This window comes from Mustela lutreola, chromosome 2 (assembly GCF_030435805.1).
Source record: "Mustela lutreola isolate mMusLut2 chromosome 2, mMusLut2.pri, whole genome shotgun sequence".
In the NCBI taxonomy this organism is placed as follows: domain Eukaryota; kingdom Metazoa; phylum Chordata; class Mammalia; order Carnivora; family Mustelidae; genus Mustela; species Mustela lutreola.
The window spans coordinates 4,813,084-4,837,139 of record NC_081291.1 but is presented as its reverse complement, the minus strand read 5'-3'; the positions used below and the strand labels follow the sequence as shown (position 1 = coordinate 4,837,139).

At 43.0% G+C, this 24,056-nt stretch overlaps 1 protein-coding gene across 3 annotated transcripts in view; it reads right to left on the bottom strand.

Moving 5' to 3' along the window:
- Positions 1–2,988: 2,988 nt before the first annotated feature.
- Positions 2,989–24,056, bottom strand: part of ADGRE1 (adhesion G protein-coupled receptor E1) — a 47,465-nt gene continuing 26,397 nt past the window's right edge. Inside the window, exons 11-21 of one of the 3 annotated variants that reach the window (XM_059159704.1) lie at positions 20,921–21,098; positions 19,481–19,600; positions 18,140–18,345; positions 17,525–17,695; positions 15,844–16,038; positions 14,354–14,589; positions 11,356–11,422; positions 8,840–8,931; positions 5,457–5,625; positions 5,239–5,343; positions 2,989–3,452 (exon numbers count right to left, since the gene is read on the bottom strand). In XM_059159704.1, coding sequence (XP_059015687.1) covers positions 3,447–3,452; positions 5,239–5,343; positions 5,457–5,625; positions 8,840–8,931; positions 11,356–11,422; positions 14,354–14,589; positions 15,844–16,038; positions 17,525–17,695; positions 18,140–18,345; positions 19,481–19,600; positions 20,921–21,098 — 1,545 coding nt within the window. In that variant the 3' untranslated portion in view covers positions 2,989–3,446. The remainder of the gene's footprint in view (positions 3,453–5,238; positions 5,344–5,456; positions 5,626–8,839; positions 8,932–11,355; positions 11,423–14,353; positions 14,590–15,843; positions 16,039–17,524; positions 17,696–18,139; positions 18,346–19,480; positions 19,601–20,920; positions 21,099–24,056) is intronic. The other 2 variants (XR_009350565.1, XM_059159705.1) reach the window with 2 other exon arrangements.

Here is a 24,056-nt window from a genome sequence, read left to right as displayed (position 1 = left end):
GCTGGGCTTGCTCACCTGACTGCGGCCAGCTATAGGTCCAACAGGTTGCCGACGGAGGACAGCCTCAGCTGGTACAATGCGGTGACATGGCTGTCCCCCATGTTTCTCACACCACTCCGGCAAGGTAGCTGGGTGGGGTCTCAGGGTGGAGGCAAGGATGCGAGGGCAAGTAAAACTAACCTTGTAAGGGGCAAGAAGACATGCACACCCAATTGTGAAACCCTCTGTCTTTGAGTCATTCTACTGACCAAAGCATGTCTCAAGGCCAAGCCTGAGTGAGAGCAATAAGAGGTCACAAAGTGTCAGGGAAGGGGTGTAGAGAGTTGGAAGTCCCCTCTTGAGGCCACCGATGCAATCAATCTACCACAACTTGTGATGGGTAGGAGCCATGCCGTCTTTTGTCACCATTCCTTAGAACTGTGGCTTCGTATTGAACTCTCTGCACAAGCAAAACACTGAGAACCAAGCTATCATAAGTGAACTCGTGGGTCAGCTTCCCTCTCAGGCTGTGGCTGCCACAAATAACAGACTGAGCCTCCATCAATCAAGTGTAATGTTGTCCTCCAACTGTCTAACCCAGGATCATTACTGAGCTAACTGAATCCATCTTAGGTGGTAAGCTGACCCATAGTAAATGTTTTTTCTTTCTTCTGTATCCCCAAACTAAGAATTCCTGGGGTGAAAGGAAGAAATGGAGAAAGAGAGGCACAGGGTCTGGAAGAGGAGGTCTGTGATCAAGAACCCACAGCCTAGCTCAGTCACCGATGGCTGTGTGATGCTGGGAAAGTTACCTAACCTCTCTGAGCCTCCGTTTCCTCATCCTCAAAATGGAGAGTAATCTTTCATTTACTAATTCATTCAATGTATTTATGGAGAATCCCCTAGATACAATTCCCTGTACTTGTAGAGCTCACAGTCTACACTGGAGATGCCTAAGAAAAAGAGAAGTTATAATGCAGGGTTAGAAAGCATGAAGCCCTTAGGGACACACACAGGAACATCTAATGCTACTTCAGGAGATTCAAGGAATGCTCCCTGGTGGAAGTGATGACTACTCAAGAAAAGGTAAAAATCAGTTGGATTTTGAGGAAAGGTATCCTAGGAGGAGGGAATGGCAGATGCAAAGTCCAAAAGTCAAGAAGATATTTTCCTTTCTGGTTTTAAACATGAGCTCTGGGGTCACCTGGGTGGCTCACTGGGTTAATGACAAGTTCTGACTCAAATAAGAAAGGCAAGATAAATTTTGTTCCTTAGTTTCTTTTTTTAATTTTAATACAAGGAAGCGAGAGACTTTATTGACTTTTAATTCTTTTGCACGCCAAGGTATTTGGATTTTAACCAGCAGGGGGATACGTTTTAGACTTTAATTCTCTCTAGAATTTGATAACAGGTGGAGCAAGTATTCCACTAAGTTGAGCTGTCCTAGCAAGACTGTGCTTTATATTTTGGCTACCATTCTATCCTTCTAAAATTGCACTTCAATGATCGGCCAATCCTCTATTTGAAAAGACATGATTGGTTGTAATACTTGTGATCACCTTGGGCTGTGTGGTTGGACAGTGAATAGGCTGGGTCTGTCCTACCTTGGTGAGGGTAACTGGACCTGACGGAGTGAAGGAGGAAGAAGTTGGCCAAAGGGAAATCTGAATTGAACTTCTCTCTGTTAGACCTCTTCTGCCAGAATATGAACTTCTGGAGCAAAATCACATAGATAGATTTTGTTTAATGTGACAATATACTGGGCAGAGATAAAGTATAATCTCTACAGGATACAGCAAGAACTGAGCAAGAACTCAGAAGGCTCCCACAAACTATATTAATTGTATTCTTCTTATTCTGTCACAGTCCTAGGAATGATAAGAGATCCTTTGTGACCATAGCAGACCAGAAAAAATATTTTAAAAAAAATTAAATTAGGGGCGCCTGGGTGGCTCAGTGGGTTAGGCCTCTGCCTTCGGCCCAGGTCATGATCCCGGGGTCCTGGGATCGAGCCCCACTTCGGGCTCTCTCCTTGGCGGGGAGCCTGCTTCTCCCTCTCTCTCTCTCTCTGCCTGCCTCTCTGCCTACTTGTGACCTCTCTGTCTCTCTCTGTCAAATAAACAAATAAAAAAAAATTAAATTAAATTAAAATTTTAAAAATTAAATTAATTTTAAAAAATTAAAAATTATGTCACAAAAACCAAACAAAACACCAAAATAAAGACAAGCTCTGCTACCAGCATGACACACAGAAGAATATTCCAGAGGATTCTAGAACATTCATTCCTGTGTACAGCACACATCTCCTGGGGCTCTCATAAAAATTCAAGTTCTGGTTCAGCCATTATAGGGTGGGGCCTGAGATCCTACTTTCCTAACAAGGTGATGCTGATACTTCTGGTCCATGGACCACACTTTAAGTAGAAAGACAGAAGGGAAGATATATGCATTTTATTGTTCCAATTTTAGTGTATGTGCTGCCGAAGCAAGCACAGAGGATATCTTCATTTTAAAGTTTCATCTCCCTCTACTCTCCCTGGCAATCAAGATTTCATGCAGGATGGAGGGCTAGGTGGGATGGTGATGACTTTGTGAGCAGGGTGAACCTTAGCCAAGTCCTAAGAGAGTTTCTGGAAGGAAGAGATGTTGTTTCCCTGAAAGGTCCCAGGAAACCAAAACACTTTCCAAAGGGTGTAGTCATCAAGCATTGCCAGTCTCCATGAAATGCTGGGATTCTGCTCCATCCAGCACTCCTACTCACCCACATAACTGTTTTTTCATTATTATTATTTTTAATTTGTCAGAGAGAGAGAGAGAGAGCACAAGCAAGCAGAGTGGCAGGCAGAGGCAGAGAGAGAAGCAGGCTCCCTGCTGAGCAAGGAGCCCAATGCGTGACTTGATCCCAGGACCCCGGGATCATGACCTGAGCCAGAGGCAGCCGCATAACCAACTGAGCCATCCAGGCGTCCCCCACATAACTTTTTTTTTAAGTGTTTGCACAAAAAAAAGTCCATTTTTTATTTTTATTCATCCCCTAGCGCCATCATTACTATTTTACTGACCATTTCTTTAAAAGCAAGAGATGACTTTGTCAAAGAGTAAGTCAGTGAGTCATACAACAAATCACTTATTGAGGGCTGCTCTGTGTCAGGCTCACGAGAGGTGCTGGAAAGGCATGCTTGTGGCCATGCACCAACAAACTTAGGAGAAACCAAAATGGCAACCAGGTAAGCTAGGTATTGCCATTGCAGTGGGATCTGTTACTTCCACAAAATTCTAGAAACTCAAAGAGCAGAACATGGAAGATGAATTGATCATCTGGGGCAAAAGTTCTTGTTTTCCAGAGCATTCTGGGGCTGGAAGATCCTGCTTCTGTGCCTTAAGCTGTGCCTTTCAGAGTAGGCTCCTGTAGGCACCTGCTTTCCTCAAATGTTGCTTCACGGCATATTTGAAAGTAAGAAAGAGCTTTATCCCTATAAGAGAGAAATCAGAATTAGAACCAACAGGATTATTACAAATGAGATTCCATGGATCTTATAAATACAGAGAGAGAAATACATCAACAAACACCAGAAAGATAAATACTAAAATGTTAACAGTGATGGTCTCTAGTGAGCAGTGTGTTTATCTGTAGTGCCACAGGCACTAATGGCAAACTTGAAAGCTGTTCTCACTTCTTCACTGTGGATAGCATCCACTCTAGAAGCAAAAAAGCCAAATACTTGTTTGTCAAATTCCTTTGTAACAATGTGTCATCACATGATACAGTTCTGACAAACTAAGTGAATAGGAAATCCACTGAGGGGTTTCTGGGAAAGCTTTTGTTTCCTGGGAAAGGGAGAAAGCTTCACCACTTCTGCACCATCCCTCTTGCCTTCAACATGGTCGTGATGTCAGGAGCTATGGCAGCCATCTCGCAACCATGAAAACTGAAAAGTAGGGAAAACCTACATCCTTTACAACATTCCTGAGCAACAGAACCAATAGCAGCAACAGCTAACTCTGAGCTTCTATTCTTGCAGGAAAAAAAGGAGAAGAATTTCCTATTTAATTAAACCACTGAATCTTAGTTACTTGTGTTTGGAATAAATCAGTGAAAGTATAAAAAATCCTAATCAGGGATAGAGGAGCCATTGTGTAGAGCAAAGTTTTACAACTCTGCAAATTTTATTTATTTAATTTTTGTTCATTCATTTATTTTTTTTTTAATTTAAGTATGATGAGTACTGGGTGTTATTCTCAACTAATGAATCTGTTAAACATTATATCAAACCTAATTATGTACTATAGCTTGGCTAACTGAATTTAAATACAACTCTGTAAATTTTGAATAGAGATGATAGCAATGCAAAATTATGTGGAATGAGGTGGAAAAAAATGTTTTGCCTCCATTTACACATTTGTTTCAATGTCTGTGAAACTAAATATGTTTAGTATAATTCATGTAATTCATATGTTAATATATATTTAATTCATGTTAAATACATAATATGAAATTTTATGTATTATATATAATTATGTACTAATTATATAACTTTATAATTATATATATATAATTCTAATATCTATATATCTATATCTATCTATCTATATATAAAATTATCAACAAGAGAACCTGGCAGATGTTTTAACTGGCTCAGAAAAGAATGCAAAGTATAGACATGTGTATATATTACATAATACATATATAATATATACTATATATCATTTATACAAAATATATAGAACATTACATAATTTGTATATAATGTATGCAATATATAAGATATTTATGATACATGTTACACAATATATTGTATATATTACATAATATATGTATCTGTTCTGCACATTCTCTTTTGAGCCAGGTTAACATTCACCTCACTCCCTCACTGATTAATGAGTAGAATAAAATATTTAATGTATGCTCACATTCTATCTGAGTGAGTCATGATTCTATCTTGTTTAGCTCACACTTGTTTAGCTCATACTAAGGGGCAAAGCTGGGATTTAGCCCAGGAAGCCTGGCTCCCGAACCCCAACTCTTGAACACAACACTTTAGCAAATGTGCTAATATACATGAACACATTTAGCTCACAGAACCAATAGCAGCAACAGCTAACTCTGAGCTTCTATTCTTGCAGGAAAAAAAGAAGGAGAAGAAGAAGAATTTCTTATTTAATTAAACCACTGAATCTTAGTGTGCAGTGGCATCTGGTGTTGCTAAGAAGCAGTGTTTCCATCTGAACAGAACCCACATAAAACACACCGTCTCTCACCGTTTTAGAAGTGGAGGGGACGGAAGACAGTAATATCCCTGAGCTCTGGGTCTCAGAGCTGGGTTTGATCTTCTTGGTAATCAATCTTCTGTATTCTTCCCGTACCTGGAGGGAAAAACACATCACAAGAAGATGAATTATTCCCAGATGCAGGGATGTGAGCTGACACAGGCATGTTCCCCCGAAGACTGGGGCTGGGAAGGGCAAATGCTGTGCACCTGGTGGTTGAGCAGACAGTGAATGATGAAGATGAAGGCCCCCTGCAGGCTGTTGATGATAGTGAAGAGGTAGGCCATGATACTCGCCATGGGTCCAATCTGGAAGAGGCCTAACACCCAGGAGCACCCCAAGATGAAGACCTGGGCAAAGGCCTTGAGTGTCAGTAACCTAGGGGAGAAGATTTGGAGACAGTAAAGCTCTGGGCAGTGGCTGTTGTCCTCATGGACTGTGCCCCCACCACTCACCCACCACCTGGGTGGAAATAAAGGTGCAGTGGCGTCTCCAAGCCTAGAATCAGGGAAATTGAGTCCCGCTGGCACTTAAAAGGCAGTTGGCCTACAGATACACATGCCACAAGGACGTGTGGACACATATATTTAATGTAATGGTGTTGATAGTGATGAAAATGCTCAAAGGACGTACAGATCAAGGACTGAGCACATGCTAAATGAACGGTAATGTCGTAGGATGAAATACAAGGACTTTTTTTCTAATTGAAGAAAAACTTGCATAATATAAAACTCACCATTTTATCCACTCAAAGTGCGCAATTCAGTGGCACTTAGCATGCTCCCGATGCTGGGCAAACATCATCCCCAGCCACTTCTAAGACATTTTTATCACCCCCAAAAGAAACCCTACACCTATGAAGGATTCGTTCCTCATCCCCTCCCCAACTAAAACAACCCCAGTATCCATCTACTTGAGAGGAGATAAACAATATTTGGCCCATCCATACCCTGGGATATTACTCAGCCTTAAGAGGGAATGAAATTCTGATATCAGCTATAATGCGGATGAACTCGGAAGACATTATGTCGGTGAGAGAAGCCAGTCACAGAAGGACACGGAGTATATGATTCCATTTATAGGAAATGTTCAGAATTAGGCACATATATAGAGACTAAAACCTAAGCCAATTCACAGATGCAGTGGAACGCCAAAGTGGAGATAAATGTGCCTTAAAAACTGATTTTCAGTACTCTTGCTTTCAAAAAAAATAAATAAAAGCAAATAATAAAAACACTTTTACAATTTTATTTATTTATTTGACACAGAGAGAGAGAGATCACAAGTAGGCAGAGAGGCAGGCAGGCAGAAGGAGAGGGGAAGCAGGCTCCCCACCAAGCAGAGAGCCTGATGCAGGTCTTGATCCCAGGACCCTAGGATCATGACCCGAGCTGAAGGCAAAGGCTTTAACCCACTGAGCCACCCAGGTGCTCCAATAAAAACATTTTTTGAAGATTTTATTTTTAAGTAATCTCTACACCCACATGGGGGTCTAATTCACAGCCCTGAGATCAAGAGCTGCCTGCTCTACTGATTGAGCCAGACCAAGTTGCCCCTTAAAATCATTTTTTAAAATGAGATGAGAATGACCATATGCTATAGGGGTAAAGGTACAGGCTCTGGGTACCTGTGGAAACTGCCTCAGTTTCCTCAAATTGATATAGGGACAATAATGCAATTCCTACAGGGTGGTATTACTTATTCTACAGATTAAATGAGATAACAAAATGCTAAGAGTGCTTACAGTAGTGTCTGGCACAAAAACATTTTTGTTAGTTGTTTTTAGCCGTAAGTATTCATATGAAATCAGATACCTATTATGTGGAAAAATCCCGAAGCTCAGAATATGTATAGTATCTAATTATTTATGTAATAGAAGGAGAGTGTGTATAGAATATCCTGGAAGGAAGCCCAATTCATGTGATAATGGTTGCTTAAGGTGGGAAAGATCTGGGGAACTGGGGGTCAGAGAAGAGAGAAGGAATTGCTTTCCATGTGTTCCCCTTTTCACTGCTTGATTTTTCTTAGCATTGCATGTATTAACTTTGTTTTATAATTTTTGCATCAACTTTTTGAAAAAATTATTTTCTAAAAATTTTTTTCTAAAAATGTTTTTCCAAAAATTTTTCTTAAAAATTATTTAAGATAGATGAGGGATTAGATACTGATAGGAAAATAAGCAAAGGACATCATATGGTTCCTGACAATAAAACCTAGACAATGTCTGACTTTGGTAGGTTCTTAAGATGAAGATTAGTTGAGGGGTGCCTGGGTGGCTCAATCAGTTAAGTGGCTGCCTTTGGCTCAGGTCATGATCTTAGGGTGCTAAGATGGAGCCTCTCTCATCAGACTCCCTGCTTAGGGAGTCTGCTTCTCCCTCCCCCTCTGCCCCTCTCCCCACTGCTTTGTGCCCTCTCTCTCAAATAAATAAATAAAATCTTTTTTTTAAAAAAAAAAAAGATTAGTTGAGTGATGAAGTTAAGAAACACAAATGGCCTATAAAAGTATGAAAATGTCCCACATCTGTAAGATAAAATAACATATACAAAACTAACATAATATGATAGACTTTTTCACCTATTAAATCAGCAAAAAGACTCAACAAAAATGATACATTCTGGTGTTGGCAAAGCTGTAGGTAAACAAGCACTCTTGCAAATGGAAACAAATTTTCTGGAAAACAATTTGCAATATATATTGAAAGTGTGACAATCCAACCCACCATCTGACTGAAGCAGTTTTATGCCTACTGTTATGATCCAACAACCACCGATGTGGAAAAGGATCTATCTACAAGGGTATTCAAAACTGTATTGTTTAGGGGCGCCTGGGTGGCTCTGTGGGTTAAGCCGCTGCCTTCGGCTCAGGTCATGATCTCAGGGTCTTGGGATCGAGTCCCGCATCGGGCTCTCTGCTCAGCAGGGAGCCTGCTTCCTCCTCTCTCTCTCTGCCTGCCTCTTTGCCTATTTGTGATCTCTCTCTGTCAAATAAATAAATAAAATCTTTAAAAAAAACTGTATTGTTTATAATACCCCAACTCACCCCAAGAAATCAGAAACAACATGAATGTTCCATGACTAAGGCAAGATTTAAGTAAGCTGTGCTGCATTCTTACACTGAAATGTTTTACCAAAAAAAGATACTGTCAAAGAATGTCTAATTAAATTGAAAAATATTCATGACATAATTAAGAGAAAAAAATCATTACAAATATAAAGTAGATGGCAAGATTCTGTTTTTGCAAATATGCACATATCATTGTGCACAGTAGATGAGTTATAAAATATATTAATAGTTTCAACATAGGAAACCCTCTTCTTGGTAACTGTGTTACTATTTCATAAGCCAGATGAAGTGGGCAATGTTAGCATCCCTAGTGTACAGCTAAGGAGACAGTTTTAGAGAGGCTATGTAACTTGCCTGAGGTCACACAGCTTACAAGTGGCAGACCTGACATTTGAGACCCCAAATCTAGACGCTGTGCTCTTCTGTCCTATGCACAGGACCAGGCATATGAAAGGTACTCAGTGAGTGTTTGTGGAGGAAGATGAGGGAGATTGGAAAAGGAGAGAAAAGAAAGGAGGTTCTGTACCTGGTATCTTTGAGTGTTGAGACTTCAGCATTGACACTGGAAAGCTTCTGCCTCAGGACACATAGTGTCCAAGTCAGGAGGATGGAATTGATCTACAAAGTCAAGCAGAAAGGACTGAGAGATTGGGTATACAAATGGACAATGGCCAGACCACCTCCCTGCGAAAGACTCATAGTCTGCAGTAAACACTCCAGGAAGCAGTTGACCCTAAACAACCAGCTCTTGATTGGTAACTGACAGTCTTCCTAATTTCTGCCCTCACTTCCAATTTAGAACCAAAAGGAGAAAGCCAAAATGCTCCCCTAAGCATTCACAGAAGATGCCCTGCTTTGAGTTAGCTTGGCTTTAGGGTCCCAAAGCCTACAGTCTCTGCTCAGGGCACACCTGAAGCCTTACCTTTTTTTATCCCTATAAAACTTTCCCACTCTTCTGCCTGCTTTTGAATCTCTGCAAAGTGCAAGTGATGGTGACTGACTCCCTCACTATAGCAATAAATAGCCTTTGCTGGTTCTCATCTGGGTGATCACCACTAAGTTTCACTGTATGCATATGGAAAGTGAGAATCAAGATTGGTGCCCTGCCTCAGTTGAACTGTTGAAGACCTAACCCCCAGGACCTCAGAACGTGATCTTATTTGGGGTTAGGGTCTTTACCAGAGGTGAACAAATTAAAATGAGTCATAGGTTGGGCCCTAGTCCCACATGACCTTATAACACAGGGAAATTTGGACACAGACACAGTCAAGCACAGAGAGAGGACCAACTTCTACAAGCCAAGACTCCTGAGGTTACCAGTCTTCTTGGATAGAAAACTGGAATGGATCCTTCCCTTGAGCCTGCAGAGAGGACATGGCCCTGATGACCTCTTGATTTTATACTTCTGGCCTCCAGAGCTGTGAGACAATACAATTCTGTTGTTCTAAGCCACTTTATTTGTGATGCTTTGTTATGGTAGACCTAGGAAACTAATACGTACCCCCCCCCCCCAGTCTTACAGAAGTCAGAGCAAAACCCATCTGGAGGAATACAGTTTTAAGAATTCCCAAGATTTAGATCAGTGGGATAGGAGCTCACAATGAACAATTATATGTGACACAAGGAAAAAAGCCACCATGAGTGAGAGTCAGAAGAAACATCAACTTGTAGGACTGTTGAATCTGGGTTGGAGGTAAGAAGGCAAGAAGATGGTGGATAACACCCCTAGATTCCCAGAGAGTAGAACAGTGGGTGCTATGGCTGGGGAGTGGACAGGGGAAGATGTTGGTCCACAGTTACACAAGGTGAATAAGTTTTAGAGATCTTATGTGACTACAGTTAACAATAGTGTATTGTATACTTGAAATTTACTAAAAGGGCAGATCTTAGCATCCCAGTGTTCATAGCAACAATGTCCACAATAGCCAAACTATGGAAAGAGCTGAGATGCCCTTCAACAGATGAATGTATAAAGATATGGTCCATATACACAATGGAATATAACTGAGCCATAATAAAGGATGAATACCCAACTTTTGTATCAACATGAATGGGACTGGAGGAGATTTTGCTGAGTGAAATAAATCAAGCAGAGAAAGTCAATTATCCTATGGTTTCACTTACTTATGGAACGTAAGGAATAACATAGAGGGCATTAGGAGAAGGAAGGGAAAAATGAAGTGGGGGAAATCAGAGGGGAAGATGAGCCATGAGAGACTGTGGACTCTGAAAAACAAACTGAAGGTTTTAGAAGGGCGGGGGTGGAGGGTGGGTTGGCTTCATGATGGGTGTTAAGGAGGTCACGCATTGCATGGAGCACTGGGTGTTATACATAAACAATAAATCTTGGAATACTATATCAAAAATTAATGACATATTGTATGATGACTAAGATAACATAATAAAAATAAAATAAAATAATAATAATAATAAAGAAAAAGAAAAATGAAAAAAGGACAGATCTTAAGTGATCTTACCACAAAAAAAAAAAGAAAGAAAAACAGTAACTATATGAGGTGATAGATATGTTCATTAGCTTGATTGTGATTATTTCATGATGTATATATATATAAGTCAAAAAATCAAGTTTCACATCTTAAATATATACAATTTTTATTTGTCAGTTACACCACAATAAAGCTGGGGGGAAAAAACAGCTCTAGGCTTTCCTTTGCTTTCAACCCTCAGTTTTCTTCTCCTCCCTGATCATCAAATACTCTTAATTTCTTTCTCTCTTTTTTTTTTCTCATTCAATGTCTAACCTCAGAAGGCATCAACAGACTCATTTTCAACACAAAGGACAGATAAGATTATCTAAGGATCTATCCCCTCCAGGGGATTTGCATGTTGGCAGAGAAAAAAAAAATCCGCAAGTCAAAGAAATTACACTCTAATTTGGAAATCTCAAGAACCAGGGATCAGAAGGGAGAATGTTTGAGAAAAATAAGTGACCTCAGTTATGCAAATTCCACTGGCACTCCCTGATCTCTGGGTCTCCTTATTCCTGCACCAAAAGATACGGTGTCAAGCGATTTTTCTTACCATGATGATGGCACAGACTGGCCCCAGGAAACTCCAGATGAACCCTCGGTCTGTATTCAGCCAGCAGCTATGGAAAGAAAGAGCAGTCAGTGCTTGTCTCAGTCTTGACCCTACAGTTACTCCTACCCCAGCAAATGCACTAATGGAGGAGAGTATAGAGAGATGGCCCTGAGATGAAAATTCTCATGACATGGCAGGTTACAGTTCAGTTTTCTTTGGGACACAGCAAGTCTTCTTTCAGACTTTCCTCCTGGGTAAATATCCCTGAAGTATTCACTAGGTGCCATGAGTAGAGCTCATCTTCAATTCATAATCTTTGTGTAACCTCTTCCCCCCTATTCAGACCTCTTCACTGGTACACCTGCTCCTTCAAATCTCAGCTCAGATGTCATCTCCTTTGAAAAGCCACTTCTGACCATCACTATTCCTGGTCCATCTCTGGCAGGGCTTGCTGGTTTCTTTCTTTTCTTTTTTAAAGATTTTATTTATTTATTTGACACAGAGAGAGAGAAGAGAGAGAGAGAGAGTGATCACAAGTAGGTAGGCAGAGAAAGGGGTGGGGAAGCAGGCTCCCTGCTGAGCAGAGAACCCAATGCAGAGCTCCATCCCAGGACCCTAAGCCGAAAGCAGAGTCTTAACCCACTGAGCCACCCAGGAGCCCCTGGACTTTGGACTTTTGTTCATCTCTGAATACCCAGCCCTCAGTGCAAGTCCTGGCATGGATGAGACATTCTATGATTATTTCTTAAAAGTAATGGAGGGAAAATCGGGGGGCGGGGAATGGAGAGAGAGAAGGAAGAGAGAATTCAGTGCCTCTTTCCAGCATGTCTCTGGTAATTTGTTGTTTTCACCATTTCACAACCATTCCACCGTGTTCAGGAACAGCACCCCAATATTCCTTTAGCAAAAGTGTGCCCCCCTCTCTACACAAAAGAAGGAAAATAATCAAGTTTGGCCAACCAGGCATTCTCTCCCTGGCACATGAGTCTCCAAGTAGTAGTAATAAAAAGGTGTAAAATGCACAGAAGATGCTGTCCTTGTTCTTTCAGTAAATTTACTTCAGTAAATACTGGCCAACTTCCTTATCAGTTTCTGCATCTCTGGCTGGAGGCATCAGATTGAAAGCTCTGAGAATTAGCTATCTGGGAGCAGCCTCAACCAATGGCTGCTGGGAGGGAGCTGGTCAACAAGTATGCCCCCTGGGTGAGATATCAGAGGTACATGCCCTACATAGTTTCCCAGAGGTGCCCACTGAGCTGGAGCCATTACCTGCAACCACACCTGCTCAGAAATGCACCGTGTTTCTCCTTCTCTTCCCCATGCCTAGTACTTCTTCTGAAGGTCACCTCAAATCCTTGTCAGTACTTCTCTCTTCCAAAACTTTCTGTGGTTCTTACCACCTGGAAGGTATTTTCCAAATTCCATGCCCCTTCCCCAGTTTCCCCTTCTCTCAGCCCAATCCATCCATTCTCCAAACACACCTTGAGCTCTCCCTTGGGAAGCTATTGCCTTCATCTCTGTTGCACCCCCTTTCCTCTTTGCCTGTGTACATTTCAGTGGAGCTTTCAAGACTCATTCAAATACCACCTCCTTCAGGAAGCCTTCCATGAACTTTCCAACTCCTGTGTATTATCATCCTTCTCTGGTCTGTCAGTGCTTCTATTACCCACACCAACATCGGACACTTCATCATGGTGGCCTTACATTGTCACTTCCATCTCCTGATAAGTCAAATCTGAATTCAGTTTGGACACTTCCTAGCTTCCTAGTTAACTGTGCTGAGCCTCATTTCCTCTGAAGCTACTACCATTCATTAATCTGTTACTTTAGGTACTACCAGGTGCACAGGTTGTACACTGCAAAAATCCAGAGGACACTCTTCACACTGTACACAATGGAGATTCAGTCCTCGCACATAAGATTTCGGTTGAGAAGTACCAGAGGTAATACATATTTGCAAAGCTTGCAGGATTTAGGTTTGGTGAGTCCCCACTAACTATGGATTCCTTTCCATCCCATCTTATCTCATGACCTCACCTGAAATATAAACCATCAGTAGTAGGCAAGGGGAAAACCTGGATATTCAGTTCCCTCACCAAAATAAAGGGGGGAGGGGAATCAGATGGGGAGAAGAACCATGAAAGACCATAGACTACAGGAAACAAACAGGGTTTTAGAGGGAAAGGGGTTGGGGGAGATGGGCAAGCCATCTTGGGGCTTGATGATCTTGGGGGGTGATGTGTATTAAGGAGGGTATGTATTGCATGGAGCACTGGGTGGATGTATGCAAACAATGAATCATGGAACATGACATCAAAAACTAATGCGTTACTGTTTGGTGACTAACAAAACATAATAAAAAATAAGCAAATGTCTTAAAAATAAATAAATGATACTCACCAACACACTACCTAAAATCCTTTCATATGAACCATGTGATAAACAAACCCTGCTTTAAAATGGACCATTGTGATGATGATGATGATGATGATGATGATGATGATGGTGATGGCATGTATAATGCTTTACACCGTGCCAGACACTGTTCTAAATGTTTTGCAGATAATATCTCATTTAACCTTCACAACACTATGATGTAGGCATTGCTGTCAGCCCCTATTGTACGGATGAGGAAATGGAAATGGTATGAAAGAGGTTAAATGACTTGCCCAAGGTAGCACAGCTAAAAGGTGGTAGAGCAAGGATTCAAACCCAAGCAGGCTGGCTCCAGAAACCGTGATTTTAAAATTTACAACCAAGTTCATTGTTTATACCACCACCATTTATCTTTGTTATAATGCAAATAGGACTCCTAGATTTGTGTAGTGTATAACCTGTGCTACTGTACATGGCAGGCCTGAGACTGACAAAACATAAAGAGCTCAATAAATGGTAGACTCAATTACCACGACTGTTATAGCTCTTCTTGGTGTTCCTGTAAATATCACCATGAACCCTAGCAGTAGGCTCCTCAGGGAGAGAGAAGGAGATCACTTACCGATTATGCATCCCATAACCTTGTGGTTGCACACTGGCAGAGACAGCCACCAGCACCACTGGGAGCCCATAGCCAAAGGCACAGAGGTACCATATCTTGATGTTACGAGAGCTGAAGTAATTCACCACTTTCAGGTTCCTGACCATAAGGAAGAGCATCACAGCCTCCACCAGCATCCAGAAGAAGCAGGCCAGGAAAAGGTAGTGCAGGAAGCCTGCAATGATGGCACAGCCCATCTGGAGAGGAGAAGCATGCACATTCAGGATCATTTCACCCTCCCCCCACCACCCAAGAAGCAGATCCAGACAACAGTGGGAGTACACTTTGATTGGAGTTCCCCAATCACAGCCCATTCTTCCACAAACCTTTATAGAGATATTCTTCCCTGCAGGTGCTATCCTCCCTTTGGTTGGGGGACCCATTGTCCTGGTTTGCCTGGGACTAGCTTTTCCCAGGACATGCGACTTTCAGTGTTAAAACTGGGAGAGTTTTGAGAAGAAGGGATAGTTGATCACCCTACCTCAGAGGATGTATGAAGATATTGAGTGTGGGGGTGAGGAAAGCATAGCCATTGGACTGGCTGTCTAACATCTCATGGGCACATGGTCACATCTATTTCTATATTTTCTATGGCCGTTTTCACTAAAACAGCAAAGTTAAGTGGTTACAACAGAGACCCTAGGATCTGCAAAGCCAAAAATATTTATATCTGCTTCTTTGCAGAAAGCGTTTGCTCACTCCTGGTCAAATGGTGGGAGTGACATGTACTACTAGCATTGAGGTCTGGGAAGCTAAACATTCCACAATGAGAGTTGATTCCACATAAAGAAAGATCACTTCAGGAAAAATGTCACTAGTGCTCCTTCTGTAAAAATCCTGAGAGGCTACCATGTTCCTGTTATAGTTATAGGGAGTAGATTGGCCAAAGTTCTTGCTCATAGTCTAGTTCAGGGGTGTAGATGCACAACAAGTAAAACAACTAATAATCATAATGATTTCAAATAAATGCTCAGAAAGAAAGCAAAATAGACTGATAAGGGATAGAGTTTCTCAGCTGTAACATTGTTGATATTTGTAACATTATTGTCAGGTTATTTTCTGTCTTGGGAACTGTTCTGTGTCTTGTAAGGTGCTTGGCAGCATACTTAGTCTCCATTGGGTGCCAGCAACTCCCCTACCAATGCTGTTTCTAGATATCACCGAGTGTCCTCTAGGGGGCGGAATCCTCAAAAATAAGAACCGATGGTTTAAACGATAATGGGGGGACCACAACAGTATATAAGATGACCATGGAAATGATTTTAAACTGAAACCTATCACAGGAAGGAGTCCACCAGGTGAAGAGCTGGGAACAAGTATCATCAAAGGAGGGCATAGCACATACAAAGGTCCTGAGGTGGGAACTAGCATAGAGGTTGTTGGGTGGATGAGCAGGGGCAGATGTGGACATGGTGAGGCTGAGTGAGGACACAGTCTAAGGGATGTGAGACCTGGTTGTCAGTCTTGTCTACACCGATGATGAAGAGAGTCTTGGCCAAGAAGAGGCAGATGCAGAGGTGCAGGTGGAGGTAGGTGTTGTGGTTGCGAATGGCACGGCACAGTAGGAAGGTGGCGATGGCCAAGACGAGACACACCAGGGAGATGATTATCCCCACATGGCTAATGAGGTACAAGGAGAACTCCATCTGTCAGGAAGGAGATATAGTACTCAGAGAGGGACTGACATTCCTCCAGGCAGAAAAAAAGAATTATCCAGACTCCTGACTGGGGCAGAAAGGGCTCAGGGAACTTTTCTCCCTTTGACACTCAGAGTGAACCAGATATTGTCTATCATCATGCTTTGAAATCCATCAGCACCCATCCCCTTGCCTCCCCCTCCCCTGTCCTGTGCCCCACCTCATGTCGTATGAGAGCAGGATGCCTATAAACTACATTTCTCAGAATCTTCTGGGGCTAGGGTCCTGGATGTCATTTAGGTTCTCCAATGAGAGGTATGCACAGAAGTTCTGGAAGGCAGAATGGAGGCAGATACCAGCTTTCTTTCTGCAGGGAGAAGTTATGGCTGGGCTCCACATTCCAGCTGTCCCTTCTTTGATTGCACGGATATGGAGTGATCTGACAGGAGCAATTTCTGACCTCTGGATTGCAGCTGCAGAAGGGTGATCTTGAAGCCAACCCCCAACTGGCAGGCCCTGACTTCAATTCCTCCATCCCTTCTCATGATTTTGTGAGCATCCCATTCCCTGCTTGAAATACCTAGAGTGGTTACTGTTTCCTGCCCTGATCCAAGATGCTACACAGGCGTTCAGAGATGCCCCAACTTCTGGGAGTGGAAATGGCAAGCGGAGTCCTTCCCCTATTCACAATTAATCTTGAATTTTTGAGTTCCTTCTGTGACAAGTCAATATCTCACCAGCTACTCTCTTATGATTTTGCGATGTGGTAGCTAAGAGAACAGACTACAGTTCTGCCAGTTCCTAGTTTTATGAGCTTGGGCAAGACACTTAACTGCTCCGTGCCTCTGTTTCCTCATCAGTTAAAAGAGGATGCAAACAGTAACTCTTTAGGGTTGTTGCAGGAGGATTCAATGAAAATACTTGAAGTGCTCACAGCTGTGCAGGAAATGCACTGCGTGTTCCGTATCTTTCCTCTCCACTGAATCTACCCACTCACCAAGGCTCACTTCACATCCCATCCCCTCCCTGACCGCTTGCTGGCTCTCACCAACACACTTCTGAATTCCCATAGCACTATTTCTCGTACCATATACATGGTTTTGTGGAAAGAGACCTCTGGAGCTAGACTATGCTGGGTTCGAGGCTTGTCTCGAGTTTCCTAAGCAGGGGGGCTATGGAGCCTCAACCCCCAACCTGTAAAAGGACTTGAAAACACTTAACTTAAAATAAAGGGTCCAACACAGTAGGCGCTCTGTAAATGGGATCTGTGATTATAATTGTCCCAGCATCTGCTTAGGATTACTTCTCATTTTATAAGTGCATGTCACAGCTTCCCAGCCAGGCCCTGAATTCCCCAAGGGCAGAGCTATCGCACACCCCATCTGTCACTCTTGACTCCCACAACATCCAAAGCCATGAGAGATGCACAATGGGTATTTACTCAATATTTTCCCCTTGGGTTTGGGGAGCCAGAACACAGAGAATCAGTACTGACCGTGAGCTCCCCAGAAGCCATGATGATGGCCAGGTTCATCATTCGATTACAGCTGCAGACAGTATGTGTCTTGGAAGCTTCAAGGACCACACAGCCAGAGGACATCCACCTACCACCCTCCAAGTTGGTGTCCCAGGAAACACAGATAGGGCTCTCAAATTCCTGCTTCGGCTGAAAATGGAAAGGCTCTGGTCACCTGAGATGCTCTTTCAAAAGGATTCAAGAGTCATTTGGGGCAAGAAGATGCAGGTGTGTGTTTGGGAGGGAAACAAAGTATCTCTGTGTGCAAGGAGGGAGGGAAAGTTCTCAGATATCAGCTCTGCTTCTAGCGCTGACTGGGTCATAGCTCATGTGAATAACGTTCCTCTAAATGTTCCTGCGTGAACATCACTTAATCTGAGCCCAATCTTGCACAATGATGGATGGAAGAATAACACATAGAAATAGGGAAGCCCTCTCCTCGGGAGGTAGATTTGGGGGGTTGGCTTGAGTTGCAAGAAACTGTAGGAGCTTGCCGCCTTCATGGGTCCTTATCAGAAAAGAAAGTTGAGCCCACTGGGGGATGGGACATTCTCCATAGGTAGATGGGGGTTCAGCAGGAACCTCTTCACAAACCTCAATGTTCTCCAGCATGTAAATGACTGGGTCAGAGAAGCCATCTTTCTTCTCCCCAGTCATGATGCCCTGTACAATGCGAGAATTCATCTTCATCTTCAACTTGCTCTGGAAGTTGGCCAAAGGGGTCTGAGGGTCTTGGAAGAAGCTCTCGTCTAAAAAAGACTCCATGCCCAAAAAGGAGACAAAAGCCACCCCAGTGGGCCCTGTGATTCCCACAAAGGCAAAAAAAAAAAAAAATCATTTGCTCAGTAGTGATTATAGATGATGCAACACACACACATACACACACACGCACACACACACACACACTTTAATATCCCACGCACTCTGTACCCCACTCGCCCTCTCTGAGGATGGCAACCCCAGCACAACCAGTGGACTTCAAGATTGGTGACCCTCATGGGAACCATTAAAAAAAAAATCCCGAGCTGCTCCCACCTGGAGAAATGTTGGCTACATTTAAAAATAAATTTAAATTTGTATTTTTTAAGAGACAGTCAAACTGAGCTGTGGAAACAAGTTTGCCTCCAACTTTTATGGTTATTCTGGCTCCCTCTCTTAGGTAGGCTTCCCCTTTCAACATTGGTGGTCTTCAGGGATGTCCCAGGCCTGCTCCCTGAGCCCTCCAGACTGCAGATGGGTAAGGGAGTGGCCAACAGCAGTCCACAGGCTAATCTGGCCATTGCCTCTCTTGTGTAAGTAAAAATGTGGCTACAACATGGCCACGCCCATCCATGCATGAACACCTTTGCACCCTGAGGGACTGTATTGCCCTCAATACCTAAAAAAATCTACCAACCCACCCTCTACAGGACAAGTTTGCCAATCCCTGATACAGACCGGCACTGTCCGCCAGCTATACAACATGAATCGCCCAGGTAATTTAAAGTTTTCTAGTAGCTACAATTTTCAGAAAAGCCAGAAACAAGTAAAAATTAGTTTTAACGATATAGTAACTCAATACATGCAAACAATGATCATTTCAACATATAAGCAATATAAAAAATACAAATGAGATTTTTCTATCCTTCGTTTTGTTTTGTACCAAGCCTTTGGAATCTGGTGTGTAGTTTGACGCTCACAGCTTGGCCACATTTCAAGTGCTGGCTGACAAAAGGGGCTGCTTAACTGGACAGTGAAGGTCTTGGCGCCCCATTATTGTGAGGGGATCTATTTATTTAACATCTGACTTCCCCAGCTGATGGAAAACTCCCTGAGGACAGGGCCCTCACCTCACTGAGCCCTTCACCAGTCTGGGCACCTGCCAGTTGGCTGACGGATGTGTGCCGACTGACTACACCACACCCACCCGCCTTGATTCTCGGTCCAAGTCAGTACCTGTGGAGTCAGTCTCTTCGATGATGGAACATGCAATCTCCATCTCGTCCCCTTTGGCTTTCAAGTGAAAAGTCATGTTCTCTTCAGTGCATCCTTCCTTGATAATTTTGCTTTCAATTTCTAAAAGGAAATTGAAGTGAAAGGAACGTGAAGTGAAAGGAAATTGCGGTGAAGCATCTGCCTTCAGCTCAGGTCACGACCCCAGCATCCTGGGATCAAACCCAGCATTGGGCTCCCTGCTCAGTGGGGAGCCTGCTTCTCCCTTGGCCTGCTGTTCCCTCTGCTTGTGCGTGTGCTCCCTCTGTCTCCCCCCCACCTCTCTCTCTGACAAATAAGTAAGTAAAAATCTTTAAAAGTAGATAAAAGGAGATAGGGAGACTTTGCCTGAGATCACTCAGAACGGGAGTCCTGGATTTGATTTCTGTCCAAAAAAGTTATGTATACCTCATTGCAAATAACGAATAAAAAGGCCGGTTCATCACTGGGACGATCTTGCGCCCCCGAGGAGTGACAGGAGGATGAGAGCCCCAGACAACTAAGAATCCCAGCGGGAGCTGTGGGAGCAAGATCTCACTCCAGGGAGGGGTGCATCAGGGAAAGATGGGGTTGAAGTCAACAGTGATGGCAAGCAACGGTCACGACCTTCTAGCTACTCTGCATGTAGACAAGTTTTCTGAAACCAAAGGGAAGAGGAAGGGGCTGGGGCAAACCCAGCAGACTGGACCAGGGCTCTTCCACTCACCAGTTGCACCAGACGGAACAGTGACTTAAATTACCCTCTGAGCCGCAGCTCCCTCACCTGTGGCACGACCATAACTACGGGGTCTTCATGAAAACAAAACAGGTGAGGAAACCGGAGGTGTCCTTTTAAAATATAAGCCAGATCATGCCATGCCTGTTTTCAGACTCTCCAATTCTATGCCCTGCCCCCAATCTTCCTTCAGAGGATATCCTGAGTCCCTACATTAGTCTGCGAAATGCACCTCTCCCCTCCGTTTCTGACCCCTTCTGCAGGCTCTGTGATTCTCTACTTCACTTTGGCCACGCTGGCCTCTCCACTGTTCCTGGCCTCTCCATGGTTCCCTCCCCCTGTAAGCTAGCAAGGTCCCTCCCACGCCTGACTCCCTCGAGCCAACTTAGCCCGGCCTCTTTATAGCACTTTCCCCCTCTCATATACTGGCTGCATTTACTGTGGGACTCAGACGGTTGTCGAACAGAGAACACCCTCCAAACCCTATCTGGCAACACTCTCAACTCAATGTCAGCCACTCCGTAAATGGGAGATGTTGTTCATATCCTTGGACTGGCTCTTCTGTGACTTCAGAGGTTTGAAACCACTGGGGAAATGGGATATGGGAAAGTGGTGAAGAATCGCATCGCCCAGGGCCCCGCTCCAAGCCAGCACCCGGGGGGGGGGGGGGGGGAACCTTGCCCTGGTACCTAAGTGTTCAGCCCGAACAGTCTGACTGACATTGGCTGAGGGGTTCAGGAAAGCTGCCAGCGTGCTGCTTTTCACACTCTCCAGGACCACAGTGGCCAGAGCAGAGGTCTCTTCTTTGGTGAAGTTGGACCATGTGGACGTTTGCTTGAGCACAGAGGAAAGGCTCTCAGCTGTATTCTGCAAGGAAAGGTGTTTGCATGCTGTGCGCGCTCTCCCTCTTCCCAGACTCCTGGAACAGCGGCTGTTCCCTCTCCCTCCCCCGCCCTCTCTCTCCCTTCCACTCTCTCCTGCCTTTCTCTCTTCCTCCCTCTCCTTCTTTCCCTCTCTCTCTGGCCTCTCTCTTTCCCTTCTCTCTCTCCTCAAGAGAGTGTGTGACAGTCTAGACCAATGAAGAATTAAAAAGGCATCTACTCAGCTTCTTTTTCCTGATCCCAAAGGCCTCCTTGGGATGCAAAGTGGTGTTTTGTTTATGTTTTTTTTTTTTTAAGATTTTATTTATTTATTTGACAGGGAGAGAGACAGCTAGAGAGGGAACACAAGCAGGGGGAGCAGCAGGAAATGAGGGAGAAAAAGGCTCCCCACTGAGCAGGGAGCCCAGCATGGGACTTGATCCCAGGACTCCGGGATCATGACCTGAGCTGAAGGCAGATGCTCAACTGACTGAGCCACCTGGGTGTCCTGGCATGGCCTTTAAATGAGCATCTGGAATAACATCACGTGCACATAGCTCTGACCCAGCGATTTCTCCTCCCTGAATTAATCCTTCCAGAAATGCTTAAAAATTGTGTGTATGTGTATACACACACACACACATTGTATATATACACATATACAAATTGTATATATACACATATACACATTGTATATATAAACATATACACATTGTATACATACAATGTGTATGTGTGTGTATATATATATATAGAAATACATTGTATATATATACATACACTGAAATACACTGTATATATATACATATATACATAAAATTATATATATAATGTATATAGTATCTCATTTCACTGAGAAAAAAAGTACTTTCATTAAAATGGTTGTACTTATGATATTATTGTTTCTGGCTCATAGACATAAAAAGTAATCAATACTATAAGTCAGGTATTGTGTCTTACACATGTTAATATTAGGAAGATATCTGTGAAGTAGAGACTATTGTGTCCATTTTTGGATGGGGAGACAGGACACACATCTAGGAGGTGGCAGAACTAAGACTTGAACCTTGGCAGGCTGGTATCAGAGGCTGAATCCTTCTAGTAGGTGTTCACTGAATGGCTTCAGTGTGTGTGTGTGTGTGTGTGTGTGTGTGTGGCATTCATAGAGTGGAAGGATATGGAAAGATACACATCCAAATGTTAACCACTGGATGGTCCTCCATCGATTATGTCTATGATCAATATTCCTCCATTGATTATGTCTAGGGAGGAATAAAGGAAGGAATAGCAATAACAATATTAATATTCATGTTGATACTATTCTGTTTACTGATTGTCAGTAAGTGGACTTCTACAATGTGACTCTGGCCCCATCAAAACAAAAATATGAAAAGCACTCATGACTTAATATATACAAAGAAGAAAGTAATTGACTCCAGACAGATGGGAAGGAAATTAACTGAAATCCTGGTAGGAATACCAATTTCTATCTATCCAAACTGGACAATAAAAACATGAAAAGAGGGGCATCTGGGTGGCTCTGTCAGTTAAGGATCCAACTCTTGATATCGGCTCAGGTCACAATCTCAGGGTCGTGGGGTCCACCCCTGCATTGGGCTCCACACTCAGTAGGGAGTCTGCTTGAGATTCTGTCTGTCTGTCTCCCTTGACCATCCCCCTCTCTTTCTCCCTCTCTCTCTCTCTCTCACAATCTCTAAAATTAATAAATAAATCTTTTTTAAAAACATGAAAAGAACTTCAGTAAAAAGTGGATGATGGTACAACTTGAGAGTTGTTCTTTCTGAAGAAACAGGACGCGCTGAGTTCTGTAACCGTATCCCAGTTGCAAGGCATGAGTGTAAGGATCCTCCCCACCAACGCAGAGAAAAATCTCAGGTAGAATCATCCTGCAAAAATGTGGTCCTCAATGGACCTTGGGGAGGGTATGTGCTATCGTGAGCGCTGTGAAGTGTGTAAACCTGGAGATTCACAGACCTGTTCCCCTGGGGCTAATAATACATTATATGTTAATAAAATATTTTTTAAAATCTTATAAATAAAAAGTTCTTGTGGGCGTTGAATCCGTTTAAAAAAAAAATGCGGTCCTCAATTCTGTGGCTGAGGAAACCTCATTAAACTCCCTTTGAAATGTGAGATCTATTCTTAGCTGGGAACGGCTGTTTTATTTCCTTGGGGAGGTAAAAAAAAAAAAAAATCGGTAGGCAAACTTAGACTCCACGGGGTTAACACTCTTGTGTTCACTTTAGAAAGTGATCTTTGGCATTCTGGAAAACTTTTTTTTTTTTAAGGTTTTATTAATTTATTTGACAGACAAAGATCACAAGCAGGCGGAGAGGCAGGCAGAGAGACAGAGAGAAGGAAGCAGGCTCCCTGCCAAGCAGAGAGCCCAATGGGGGATTCAATCCCAGGACCCTGAGATCATGACCTGAGCTGAAGACAGAGGCTTAATCCACTGAGCCACCCAGGTGCCCCTGGAAAATGGTTTTGAAAGGGTTTGGAACAATTCAACACGTTAGAGAAGCTAACTGATTAACCACATGATTTCACTGCCCAAAGCGATTAGATGTGTGATAAATGTGTATTCAATATGAACACTGTAAGAGAACACAGCTGTTGATAAATGGTTTTGAACATTTAAAAAATCTGAATTAGTACATTTATACATTTGATTTATGTATTTATGTATTTGATACATTGGATATATGAAAGCATATAACTTTGCCTTTTAGGTTAGTAAATCTTTCTCATTAGGTATTTGAAATTTGGAGGGAAATAAGAATATTTGTAAGCATAGTATAAAATGAAGGGAACAGGGGCACCTGGGTGGCTCAGTGGGTTAAAGCCTCTGTCTTCAGCTCAGGTCATGATCCCAGGGTCCTGGGATTGAGCCCCACATTGGGCTCTCTGCTCAGTGGGGAGCCTGCTTCCCCCTCTCTCTGCCTGC